The 13,393-nt window shown below is 40.6% G+C and overlaps 1 protein-coding gene across 1 annotated transcript; it reads left to right on the plus strand.

Moving 5' to 3' along the window:
• Window positions 1–3,297: 3,297 nt before the first annotated feature.
• Window positions 3,298–13,314, plus strand: flot1a (flotillin 1a). The gene is made up of 13 exons (XM_081376609.1): window positions 3,298–3,463; window positions 4,575–4,624; window positions 4,719–4,794; window positions 4,884–4,974; window positions 5,152–5,295; window positions 6,324–6,443; window positions 6,522–6,617; window positions 6,726–6,878; window positions 7,661–7,842; window positions 9,336–9,381; window positions 9,529–9,666; window positions 11,410–11,574; window positions 11,709–13,314. The coding sequence occupies exons 2-13, from the start codon at window positions 4,582–4,584 to the stop codon at window positions 11,724–11,726; spliced, it is 1,272 nt and encodes a 423-aa protein (XP_081232735.1). The 5' UTR covers window positions 3,298–3,463; window positions 4,575–4,581; the 3' UTR covers window positions 11,727–13,314.
• Window positions 13,315–13,393: the final 79 nt, after the last annotated feature.

Genomic DNA, 13,393 nt, shown 5'->3' on the forward strand with positions numbered 1-13,393 from the left:
CTGCTGATGAGGGAGGAGCTGTTCCTTTGCAGAGTTCATGGAGTTTGCCTTATGGGTTTGCGGATCCTCCCTCACCATGGAAGTTGCGGAGGACGACGCTATCAACTCCGACTCCCAGGGACTTTCAACATATTTCAAGCAGCCATCTCCTTGTCCACTCCAGATTGGGCTTGTCGTCCCAGCCGGGTGAGTCCCGGACAGCAAGAGAAAACCTCCGCCGCAGACCTGATGATGATGCCCGAGGCCACCACAGAACCAGAGCCTGAGCTCCCTCCAACCATGGAGTCAGAGCCAGCCAGAGTTCGTCCTTGAGCCAGTGTCATTTGCCATACCCATCCCTAGATTAGTGCATATCGCCAGGTCCATCACGGACACAGTCCTTCAAACAGTTCAACCCAGGGCCAGATGAGGATCACTGGCTGGCTCAATAATTTTACAGAGGAGCAAACTCTCACGCACCCTCAAACTCTCTCCTTCTGGTTAAGCTAGCTATGATTCTGGATATCCACGCCCAGGACCATTACCATCCCATTACTCCTGGATTCTATGCTGGCTCCGTTCAGTCCCCTGAACTTGGTATGTCCTGCAGGTGCCTCGCAGCTCCTTGTCTCCGCCCTCGCTGATGACTCCTGCAAGATCTTTGGCTCCGCCTCGCAGCTCCTTCACCACCAGCATGAATCTATGAAGTGGATCCTCTGGCCTCCAGGCCCATTTCTCCACCTCGACTGGTCTGCCCTTCGGCTCCACCTTTGGTCTGTGCTCCTCAGGTACACCGTGGTCTGCCATCACTCAGGCTCCACCGGGCTCTGCTCTCCCTCAAGTCTCGTTCACACCGCCAGCGACTTTGTCGCTGTATGTCGCTATAGTCTCTGTACTGTGAGGTCGCTTGTGGGCGTTAGTGCTGTCGCTCTAATGTTATTGGTAGACTGCACGTCTGGCCATATCTTTACAAAATACCATCACAAGTGATATATACAACTATATAATTTTAATTTGACTAGGAATTAGGCTCAAAATAAACAGTATGCTGTTGGGAGAGTGTTTTTATATTACCACAGCAATGTTAAGTGGATTAAATAATTTACTAGATTAACGATCGATCAATCAACAAATTAAACTCACTCATACTGTCAATAAATTACCTAAACATCATTCGAATTTGACAAATAATCAATTTTCTTGTCCCTAATAGTCAACATAATGCAGGGGAAACTGTAAAATGAACTGCAGCAGTGCTAAACTTGCATCATAAAATTACAACACTCGAACTATAAATGTATGAATTAAACTCACTGAGACTGTCAACAGTTTCTTTTCTATGCATCATTTTATTATATCCATGTATGTGGTTACAGTCAAATCATGTAAAACAGTGAAATCGCCCTCGAACTCTTCTGTCTTGCCTGCATTTGAAACGGTGACGTGAGCTGAGCTCCACTGAAAGTCTTCTTTCCTATTGGTTGTCTCTCGCGCAAATTGCTTCTCATTTGCATAAAGTTGAAATTTCTGAACCTTTGTCGCGTCTCTCGCGTCGCTTGACACGCCCACATTCTGTCGCCAACGGTCACTGTCGCTCGTGTCGCCGGAAGTCGCCAGCACTCCATTGAAATTAATAGGATTGTGTCGCTTTGTCGCTGCCTGTCGCTGGCGGTGTGAACGGGGCTTCAGGCTCCACCGGGCTCCCTTGTCCCTCCAGCTCCACCTTGGTCTCTCATTATCCTTGTTTCGCCACGGACTTCCAGACCTCTGGCTGTGCCTTAGCCTCCACCCCTTCGGCTCCACCGAGTTCCTCCTTCCCACCGGTTCTGCTTTGGTCCTTCCTCCATCAGGTGTCGCCCCGTTCTGCCAAGCCCCCGCCTCCACCATGGTTACTTGAGCCGACGATGTCACCTCGGCCCCCTCCAGGCCTACGATGTCGTCCTCACAGTTTCGCTTGGGTCTCAACCTCGTCCTGTTCCACCGCCGTCGGTCGGTGCTTTTTCCCGGAAAGACCATCAGAAACATTTCAACTGTCCTCAATGTGAAAAGAGTTTTAGAACGAAAGAAAATCTTAAACGTCACATGAGAATTCACACTGGAGAGAAGCCTTTCAGCTGTCCTCAGTGTGAAAAGTGTTTCGGAGTAAAAGAAAAGCTTAAACGTCGCATGAGAATTCACACAGAGAGGAGGCTTTCACCTGCCCTCAGTGTGAAAAGTGTTTCGCTGTGAAACAAAGCCTTGAGAGTCACATGAGAATTCACACTGGAGAGAAGCTTTTCATCTGCTTTCAGTGCAGAAAGAGTTTCACGCGACAATCTTGGGCATCACATGAGAATTTACATGGGAAAAAAGCCTTTCAAGCCTTTCAGTGTGGAAACAGTTTCACGCAACAAGGAAGCCTAAAAGTCACAAGAGAATTCACACTGGAGAGAATTATCATCACTGGAGAGAATGATTCTTGTCATGTTTTTCCAATGCTGTATGACCTTGTATGTTTTGCAAAGAATAACATGCTTCATGCGCAATGCTAAACAGATGAAAATAATAACTGCATCATATCCACAATCTTAAGATGAAGAGGTCTCTGTGGTATCCTTACCTTCAAGGACTTCAAGGCACTTTTACGAAGCAGAAAATTCCCATAATTTCTTGTTAAAAGAACACGTATGTTTCTGTTTATATGCAGTCAGACTCAGAGCTACGAGTTACACAAAAAAAGACTGCTTTTTGTATTAGTTCATTTTCTGCCTCTTGCTCTTCCCCTGCATCGGTCTACTGAAGAGTTAAATTGAAAAAAGTATGAATAACTTGAATATCAGATACAATTTTATTCGGCAGAACACCTCTGTAATGACAACTTAATGACAAGACTGTCGCAGCTGCAAAACAGAAAGGCAGTGTGAGTAATTGATAGCTTTAAATAAATAAATTCAAACTGTACCTTGCCATTGTGTCACAGGATTTTCAATTGGATAAGTTTAAACTGAAGGACGGTGTGCCTGTTTTTTTTTTTTAAGTTGAATTTTAGCTGCTGCAACTAGAAGCTGCGAGCGCAAAGGATAAACATTGGAAAAGCAGCAGGTGGTGTAACGTTAGGCCTACAAAAGCAGGAGGTTTGATGATAGGCCTATTCAAAAACGCGTTCTGTGTGAAAGCCACTTATTTTAACAATTCAATGCTCATATGTTACTTACTTCCGATACGCTGGGGGCAAACTGCATCGGTAAAATAATTTTCAAATGATTCATTTAGCCTAGGCCACACACACACTATGCGAAGAACGGCTCTAATTAAGTCTCACCGTGAGATGGCGCCAGTAAGTCTGTGTTGTGTGACTGGGATCCGGGCGGGGCGCCATCATCATCATCACTATCATACACTGATGCTAGTTACAGCCTGCTGGATTACTGCGTCTTTATTTTACACCATTTAGAAAATAACCCAATATCGTGCTATTATCAACTCGAATAATATTTACCCACCGGTAAGAGTTTTTCCTGAACATATTTTCCTGTTTTCTATGCAGTCTGTTCCGAGAGCTTTTAACGCTCGTGTTGGATGTAAACACTGGATTAATATCCCTTCCGCCGACCAATAGAATATTGCGAGATATAGGCGCAGTTGTTGTTTTTACTTTCAGTCTAGCTGGAAAATACAGTTTAGTGTTGGTGTAGGTAAGATAAGGCTATATTTATTTGGATTTAATACTGTTACACTAATGTGATTATACTAATGTGATTATTAAGGCACTCCTAGTCCACCGCAACCGGGATCATATTCAATATTTAAAAAATATATCATAATTCAAACACAAAATAAATATATATAATGTATATGAGCTAAATTGTGATAAGAGATGTTCGGGCTATTTAATAAGCAACCAAGCCAAGCCCACCATTTCCGAGAAGCAAAATCGCATGAGTCGATCGATAACCTAATGCATGGCCAGGTTTATGCAGATTACAAGATAGGCTATTGTGTGCATTATTGTACGCTATAAATATAATTCGTTAAAATATTTAAGAGTTAAATAGAGTTGTTGTTTAACAGTTTAATAGAATTGTTTTTTAAGTGTTCTGTTTGTGTTTTTTGCGGGTCTAATTTGACCTAGATATTTAAATGAGTTCACTTTTGGCGGTTAATGTATGTCATGTAGCCTACTAAAATATATTTATAATTCTAATGAATCATGGATCCAAACTATCTCACACATACTGTTCCCTATGATAACAAATGGGCCCTATGTTGGTAAAAATATGTATTTGATGTATTTTTGTTTTCCTACAAAACGCTACATGACAGAAAAAAATACCACAGCACTTTCTTAAACACCTTTACTGCAGGAGTTTGTTTTGCATAAATACAACAGAACTGATTTATTGTTATGGTTATGCATAGTGTGTCATAATGTTGCAATTACAAAAAGGAAATACTACTTTACTAAAGTGTAAATTACTAAGAGCAGAATAATACAGTTGTTGTTATAAAGTATGTGTGAGATATTAGGGAATTAATCCAATTTTCAGAATATTTTTTCCTTTGAATATTTGAATATTTCCAGAATATTTTACCCGCATTCTGCTGTTTTCCCATAGTGTGGAAATGTTTTACACTTGCGGTCCCAATGAGGCAATGGTGGTGTCGGGTAAGACTAAACATAACAGGAATGTGTTTATACAGAGATATATTTTCAGTAGAAATCATGAAAACATGTTCTCATGTGTTATTGGACTCCTCAGGTTTCTGCCGCTCTCCACCGCTCATGATTTCTGGTGGGAGAGTGTTTGTTGTCCCATGCATTCAGCAGATTCAAAGGTATTATTCACTCTCTCTCTGTGTGTGTGTGTGTGTGTGTGTGTGTGTGTGATCAAACCTTAGCTTTTTCTCTCTCTCTTCCATCACAGGATCTCTCTGAACACTCTGACGCTAAATGTAAAGAGTGATAAAGTCTACACACGTCATGGAGTGCCCATCTCTGTCACTGGAATTGCACAGGTTAACACACACTCTCTAATAAGCTATAAACATCATTTCATATGGGTTTTGGAAATCACCTGTTTTTGTCATTTTTGTCACAAATGATAAAAGGCTTCATACTTCTTTAATAACTTTTCTGTAGAAAGTCATCCTTGTTGATTATGTGGCTAAACAGATAATGTGTCTCTCCTACAGATGAAGATTCAGGGCCAGAATAAGCAGATGTTGGCTGCAGCGTGCCAGATGTTCATGGGAAAGTCGGAGGGTGAGATTGCTCACATTGCCTTGGAAACACTGGAGGGCCACCAGAGAGCCATCATTGCTCACCTGACCGTGGAGGTAAATAGATAAAGTGCACAAATAGTGCTCACCTTGCAAATGTATGGCACTCAGTAACAGTAAAACTAGATATAGGGCCAGATTTACTAACAGCTTGCACCAGGGCAAACCCTCTTTTGGTGATAAAAAAACAGGATTTACTAAAGAAACAGTGAGAAATTAGCAATGAAAAACTGGCATTGGATATTTGTTTTGCTGATGCTTTTGTAGGAGTTTCGCATTCAGACACATCATTTATGGGAGGGAGAGTGTTTAAATGAATCTTGCAATGTGATTTACTGAGATTTGCGCCATTATTTAACCCCCAACAAAAGCATGTCTTAAAGGGGTGGTTGATTATGATTTCACTTTTTAACTTTAGTTAGTGTGTAATGTTGCTGTTTGAGCATAAACAACATCTGTAAAGTTACGACGCTCAAAGTTCAAAGCAAAGGGAGACATTTTCTTTTACAGAAATCTCTTTTTAAGGACTATAACAAACGATTGGTAGGGTCTATGAGCTTATCACGGGTTAGTGACATCACTAATTTACATAAACCCCGCCCCCTTGAACATGATTTATAGACTATCATGATGACAGAATATGCTAATCATGACTAGAAGATAGTAAACCTCACATCAGCTACATAAATTCATCAACTAACCATCCAGAACTGCCCTGTTGCATTCTACATGTTGTCACTTCTTGAGTCTCTCCATCTTTGTCCTTCTCCGGTTTGAACAAAAGGTTATACGTTTTTTAAAAATTTCAGTGCATGTCTGTGTGAGGTAATCGAAGATGCTAATGCATGAGCTCTTGAAGCTCCGCCCTCAGCAGCTCATTTGCATTTAAAGGGATACACACACAAAAACAGTGTGTTTTTGCTCACCCTCATAAAGTGCGATCGCGGTCTAGTATACCCCTAGTATTCAAAATCTGCACTTTCAGTCCTCAGCTTTGTGAAACGTTGACTTCATTTAGCATGATGACTTTGAGGTTTCTCTACAAGTAAAGAACTAAGTCAGTGGGTTGTGTGTTTGTTCTTTAGGAGATCTACAAAGACCGCAAGAAGTTCTCCGAACAGGTGTTCAAGGTGGCTTCATCCGACCTTGTCAACATGGGCATCAGTGTGGTCAGCTACACACTCAAGGATGTTCACGATGACCAGGTCTGTTAGTCTGTTCAAATGCTTTAAAACTGTAAAAATTATACTTTGTGAGTGGTGAATCAAGCCCTTTTCTTTCAGGATTACCTGCACTCTTTGGGAAAAGCCCGTACTGCACAAGTGCAGAAGGATGCACGTATTGGGGAAGCCAAGAACAAAAGAGATGCAGTGATCAGGGTGAGCCCTTCCTGAACTTTACTTCAAATACAGCCTACTTTCTAAATATCACTGAGGATTTCTGTTAAAATGTTCTCATGTTACGCCTCTCTCATTTCCTCTCTGTAGGAGGCCCATGCTATGCAGGAGAAGATATCTGCTCAGTACTTGAATGAGATCGAGATGGCTAAGGCTCAGAGAGACTACGAGCTAAAGAAGGCTGTCTACGACATTGAGGTCTTCACCAAAAAAGCTGAGTCTGAAATGGCCTATCAGCTCCAGGTAAAAAACTACAACCAAACCTTTTGGTAATCATCAACGATGTGAAAGACTTTCTTGTGCTTCAATGTATCTTCGGGGTTCTTGTTAACTCTTTCCCGCCATTGACAAGTTTTTCCGGTGATCCGTGCACTGTTAGACGGTAGGGGGCGCTGTTACGGATCTTCTGAAATAGTACAGCATCTCTGGATCCAAAAACAAGAGATGTAAAAGATCTGCATAAACAAGAAGGAGCAGATAAAGTTGTTTACGCACAAGTAAGCTAACATGATCACCAATCATTCAACAGCATAAAAATCAAAACTGCCTAACGTTACAGGTGGAAATGTCGAACCCAGGATGAGGACGTTGAAGCTTTGGGGGAGTTGATGGACTCGATCTACGTTTTGATAATCATTCTGAATCCAGACAAAGTCTTTTACAAAAACGCAAATTTCTCAGCTTTTTGTTCGAAACGTTATTTTAATGAAATTTAATCACATTCGAGTGTAAATGAAGCTAGACTAAAATGTTTATTTTGTTTTTTTGCAGAAGCTTTGTTCTTTCTTTTTATATGTTGACTGTTTACATATTCATAGGAGAAAATATTCTGGGGGCCATGAAAGTTTGTGAATATGATCAAAAATGCTGGCGGTGGCTGGCAACTTAAAAATAAAATGCTGGAGGTGTTATCTATTTTAGAAACATAACTATGTGGCATGATTTGGGGGGGTGGGGGGGGATTTGTTAAATTGTCTTACATTTATTCAGGTAATCTTCATCCTGCTGTGTAATTGTCGCATTAGGTGGCGAAGACGAAGCAGCAGATCGAGGAGCAAAAGATGCAGGTGCAAGTGGTGGAGCGCTCGCAACAAATCATGCTGCAGGAACAGGAGATCACACGCAAGGAGAAAGAGCTGGAGGCCAAAGTCATGAAACCAGCCGATGCCGAGCGATACCGGCTGGAGAAACTGGCACAAGCCGAGCGGTGAGATGGATGTGCCTTCAGTTCAGATATCTGTTTGTTTTAAAGGGGTCATCGGATGCCCATTTTCCACAAGTTGGTATGATTCTTTAGGGTCTTCAAGTAAAGTTTGGGGTCTTCATTCCTCAATGGTTGCGTAAAACAACACCCTTTTTACCTCCTCAAAAACAGCTCTGTTCACAGCGACCCGTTTCGGTGCATGTCTCTTTAAATGATAATGAGCAACTGCTCACCCCACCCCAGAAAATCTTCAATGGGGGGTGTCGACACAAGACACGTAAAGTGCGGCCTTGGCGGACTGTATACAAATGGCTGAGGGTGTAAATATGCTAATACGAAACAGTCCGTAAGTGGTCGTGGGCGGAGCATGAGCAATATGACATCATATTGCTCAGAAAATCCAAACGGCTTTATTATTGAGAATGTTTAGGCTTTTTGAGGATTAAAAAAGGAGTGAATGGATTTGTTTCTTTGTATGGTGGTTGTGTCCACACACTGCAAATACACATTTATATGCAAACACCATATTCAAGTGAATTTTGCATCCGATGACCCCTTTAACATATAACGTGAAGGTCAATTTCCACAAACATTTACCAATTACTTTTGTGTGTACTAGTGTGTAATTTTTGCACTAGTGTCATACAAAATTGCAAAAAAGAATATTTTAGCATAGTAACATAGCTGTTTGTAAATGAAAAAGGTCTGCAAATTTTCAAAGGTCAAAGAACACGACAAATATTGTCTCCTAAAAGAAAGAATCAAGTCTGAACTGCCTGAAATGTCAATTTCAGTCTTACTATGTAGGTTTGTAACAAATTTACGTAATGCTTGCTTACGTTCTTCATTGACTGCTTGCGAACATCATCTACTTTGAGCTGATTTCAAACACTGTAGATTAACCTGGAAAAGTTTGGTTTGTGTTGTTGAAATGTTGAGAAGATGCTCAACTTTGCATGTGCTTCCAACAGATGAGGACTTGAATTAATATGGTAAAATTACACCATTGTTACTGTTTGTATATAAGTGCTGAAGAAGCCCTCGGAGCTGAAATTCAGATATGGCAATGTTTGTTTGGTAATGGTGTCTGACATGTGCTGTAAGCAGTAGATCAATCATAACAGACTGGGTCATCTGACCAATCAGAGCAGAGTAGCTCGCGGAAAGGAGGGATTTAGTGAGACTGAATCCTTTATCGATCCATTTCAGACAGTGTCAGAAAAGAGGAGATTCTGCAATATATATTTTGAGAAAATGTGAGTGTTTTTTAACCTTGGATGCATGTAAACCTATTGTAGGAGACCTTCAAAATTAGGAACCTTTAAAATAGCATAACAGGGACACTTCACAAGCATTAAAAACGCATATATTAATAAGAGTAGTTTTTAATTAGTTAATAAGTTAGGTTAATATAGGTAAATATATTGAATGTATAAGTTATGACTGTAAAGTGTTCTCTCTCTGACATCATCTGGGCTTTTTATGCTCTCCACCAGTCTTCAGCTAATCATGGAGGCAGAAGCTGAGGCCGAATCCATCAAAGTAAGTGACCCGCCATCTCTAATAATAAGACCCTATATTTAAAACAAAACTGTTTGTGTTACACGTTATCTGTGTCTCTAAACTTCACAAAGCAGATATTGTGTTTGTAAATTAAGATATGTTAGCTCACACACTTGCTCTGGTCAGGTGAGAGGAGAGGCCGAGGCGTACGCCGTGGAGGCTAAAGGTCGTGCCGAGGCCGAGCAGATGGCGAAGAAGGCTGAGGCCTTCCAGCAATACAAAGAAGGAGCTATGGTGGACATGCTGCTGGAGAAACTGCCACTGGTGAGAGGGGGTTGTAGAGGGAATTTCATTTTTAGTGTGTATGCAAATGCAATACACAGAAATATATAGCATTTTACTGCAAAAAAGGGAATCATCCTGGGTTACACTTTATTTTGATGGTCCACTTTAGATATTCTACTAACTGTAAGTAACTTTGCATCTACATTATGCAAAGTTAACTGTTCGGGTTAGATGTTCGGGTTCGGGCTAGTAGAATTAGTTGGCATGTAGTTGCAAAGTTAGGGTGTGTTCACACTTGTAGTTGGTTCGCTTGGTTAGTTTGGTCCGGACCCAAAAAAAAAAACGCATTTAGTTCTAGTCTAGCCTAGAAATCTAGACGCACCCTAGCGGCAGCAAAATGTATTTTGCAGCCAGGGCAGTCTAGCAACTCTCCGTTGACTTTCGGAGCTGCAAAAACCTAAATTGGGTCAGGCCAATCACATCGCGTATAGAGTAGGCGGGGCGGGCTTAACATAATGATGACAGAGTTGCGACGGTTCCCTGCTACTTGAAAACAAAGAATGGCGGCTGCTGCTGGCGAACAGTCTTTCGAATCGGCTTTGGCCGCGACTCTGGAGGACTTGGAGTTAGGTTTTTCTTTGAGAAAAGAGCAAAGAAACGGCACTTAAGTCATTCTTAAAAAAGGAAGATGTGTTCGTAGTTTTGCTGGCCAGATATGGCAAAAGTTGAATCTATCAAATAACGTTAGCTCCGCTGTTGGGAAAACGCTCTGGTTGGTTGAAGCGCCGTCCTATTGCGTGCAGAGGGAATTTGAAAGACAGCCGTTCATCCCGCCCTTCGGATTGAGCCGTGTCTATGGTGAGTTGCCAGACCTAACATCTTGATGTAGGTCTGGCTTGCCAGGCTAGTTCTAGTCTGCTTAGCGTTCACATTGGCATCTTAACCCTGAACCTAAAGATGCCAAACCTAAAGGCATAGGGATACGTTCACAACCTGATTGGTCAGCTTTTATGATGTATATTTTGAGACGGAACTTACCGAACATCCAAAACAATGCTGTGTTCTGGGCTAAATGCGCTCGCTGTATGTGCGTAGCCTACATATGATGGTGTTTTGAGCAGCTGAAAACTCGTGAGGAGCTTATAAAATGTGTAAAGGAGTCAAAACAGTGACAGGAATGACTCCGTCACACACACAAATGAAGATCTGTTACAAGGAGACGCGGTTCTGATGCCTGTACCGAACTGTGATGGGCAACATCTCGACTATGACAAGAAAAAAAACAGGTATTCTTTAGCATTCTGTCCTTTTTAGGGTCGCATCTTGTGACATCATGTCCTGTTTTTGGTTTGTTTACATGTCTGTATAAAGGTTATACAGATGTCATCTTTTTTTTCCCACCCTGTGGTCGTCTAATCTTAATGGTGTATGATATTTCCATGATTTAACCTTTTAAACAGTTCAGAAGAACTTCAAAACCATTAACAGATGGTTCGTGTTGCATTCATATTTATAGAGTTTGTTTGGTATTGGACTGAGACCCATCTTATCAGCTGTCTCGGTCCGCTTGTTTGATGCACACCAGGTTTCAGATAGCAGCGTTCACACTTATTCAAATGAACCGCACTAACAGAGCAATCGCACCAGGGTTCGTTTTAATCCAACCAAACATGCCAAGAGTGAACACACCGTAAGATATAGCTAGCAGAATGTCTAAAGTGGACCATCGAGCAGAAAGCAGTTTGAGCTGACGTTGTGTATTGATGGTGAATTGTGTTTTAGATGGCCGAGGAAATCAGTAAGCCTCTGACAGCTGCCAATAAAGTCACCATGGTTTCCAGCGGAGGTGGAGAGATTGGCGCAGCCAAGCTGACAGGTGAAGTGCTCGACATCATGACCAAACTGCCTGAAACCATCGAGAAACTGACCGGCATCAGTATTTCCCAGGTGAAAACCGCATTTCAGATGATCTATATACAAAAGTTGTTTTCATGCAAATGATCATGACGTTATTTTGTTCATCATGTCGTTTGTGCGTATTTTTGCAAGTATAATTGACACAGAATTTCTCTCTCGTTTAGGTGGCCCGAACCGGTTGAACCCAACGTGACATCACTGTATGCATGCTTTATGGATCTTTCCTTTTATAATTCTCTCACTTTTCTTTCTTAATCTCTCTCCTCTTTCTGTAACAATGTATTGCTCCTTGTATCTTTCTTGTCTTCTACTCCGCATCTCCTTTGTTTACTCTTTCTCATGTTTCTCTCTCTCGAGTCTCGACTTACACTTCCTGTCTGTCTTGCCTTGCTGCCAAAACCCAAAGTGCATTTTAATCTAAAACTCCAGGGAAGAATGCTGTTCTTTGTATTTTTAATGTAATCATCATAAGAACGTGAAGTCCAGGGATATGTTGAACGGCATTAGACACTGCAGACATTTTGAAATGTTACATTCACCTTCAGTTTTTTCGTATAGGTGTGTGTGCACTAAGAGCGTTACGTTATACTTGAGCTTTCCATTAGTTAACCTTTTGGAAGCCAAAGTCACATGAAGGGAAACATATTTATTATGACTGACGCTGTTGTCATTTGTTTCTGTGGGTTTCACTCTCACTTTACCTCAACGATGTGTTTTAGCTGTATTAGATGGACATTATTGTGTAGGAATTCTAGCAGTTGTTCTGCTTCAAATGGTACTGTGCTCTGAAATCTGAAAATACTGCCAATAATCTCAGATCATCATTATATATGTTTAAGTGTTTATTCAAATGAACAATCAAATGTCTTTATATGTAATGCTGAAGTATAGGTCAGTAAATATTCTGTTTGTAACTTATTTCACAAATATTATTTGAAGGATTTTTGTATTGTTTGAAGTGTTTTCTTTGCACGCCTCAAGGTTACGATCAGATATTATACATTTGCACTGTTTCATCTTAAAGCAGACCATATTGTGTTCATCAAATCCTTATGGAAAATAGTTTCAATACCCCTTTTAACTTGTTTCATTAAAAAAGGGATGTTAAGGAGTTCAGTAAAAAAACAACTCAAAAATGTTTTGTTTGTGATTATACAGTATTTAATTTACGAACATTATTGTGATGAATGTTCTTTTTTCAAATGTTTAAATGTCAGTACAATATGTTGACACTTGACTTTTCATTAGATAAGCTTTCATAATTCATAAACAGTAATGACATAATTTGTCCCTTACATTTAATAATTACTAACAGTATGACTGATGTGTAAACACTGGTATGGTACTATAGATGTTGTATGTAATGCAGACTGAACTAACCACACATTATCACACTTTTGTATTTGTTTCTACAATCTTCATGACTAATATTTTTGAAGTAGAGTGCATCACTTGAAGGCTTTATTATTGGTGGGCAGATATTAGCTAAGCCTATACAGTAATGTTTGGGTCGATGTAGTATGCAGGGCATTAGGTAGAGTACTGTTATGCTGTAGGCTAGGGCTGCCATGTTAGTGTGCTGAAAGAAAAGTAGTTTTTGTCAATAGAAACGTTTTCTATTCTATACAATTATCTAAACAAATCTCCAATTTCATCTGTTTCAGCATGCATGCAAAGACTAACAAACCAAAACCTTTGTGTTGTCTGTTTGTGCTTATGATGCCTTAAAGTAGCAAGTAACATGCCTACTAAAATAAACATTTAACTATTTGTTCAGTCTAAATCAATTCATTTCAACATGTTCCCTGCAGGAGAACGCCAAACCCTAGTAAACGTGAACATGGTAAAG

Source organism: Scardinius erythrophthalmus (assembly GCF_964197995.2).
Source record: "Scardinius erythrophthalmus genome assembly, chromosome: 10".
In the NCBI taxonomy this organism is placed as follows: Eukaryota; Metazoa; Chordata; class Actinopteri; order Cypriniformes; family Leuciscidae; genus Scardinius; species Scardinius erythrophthalmus.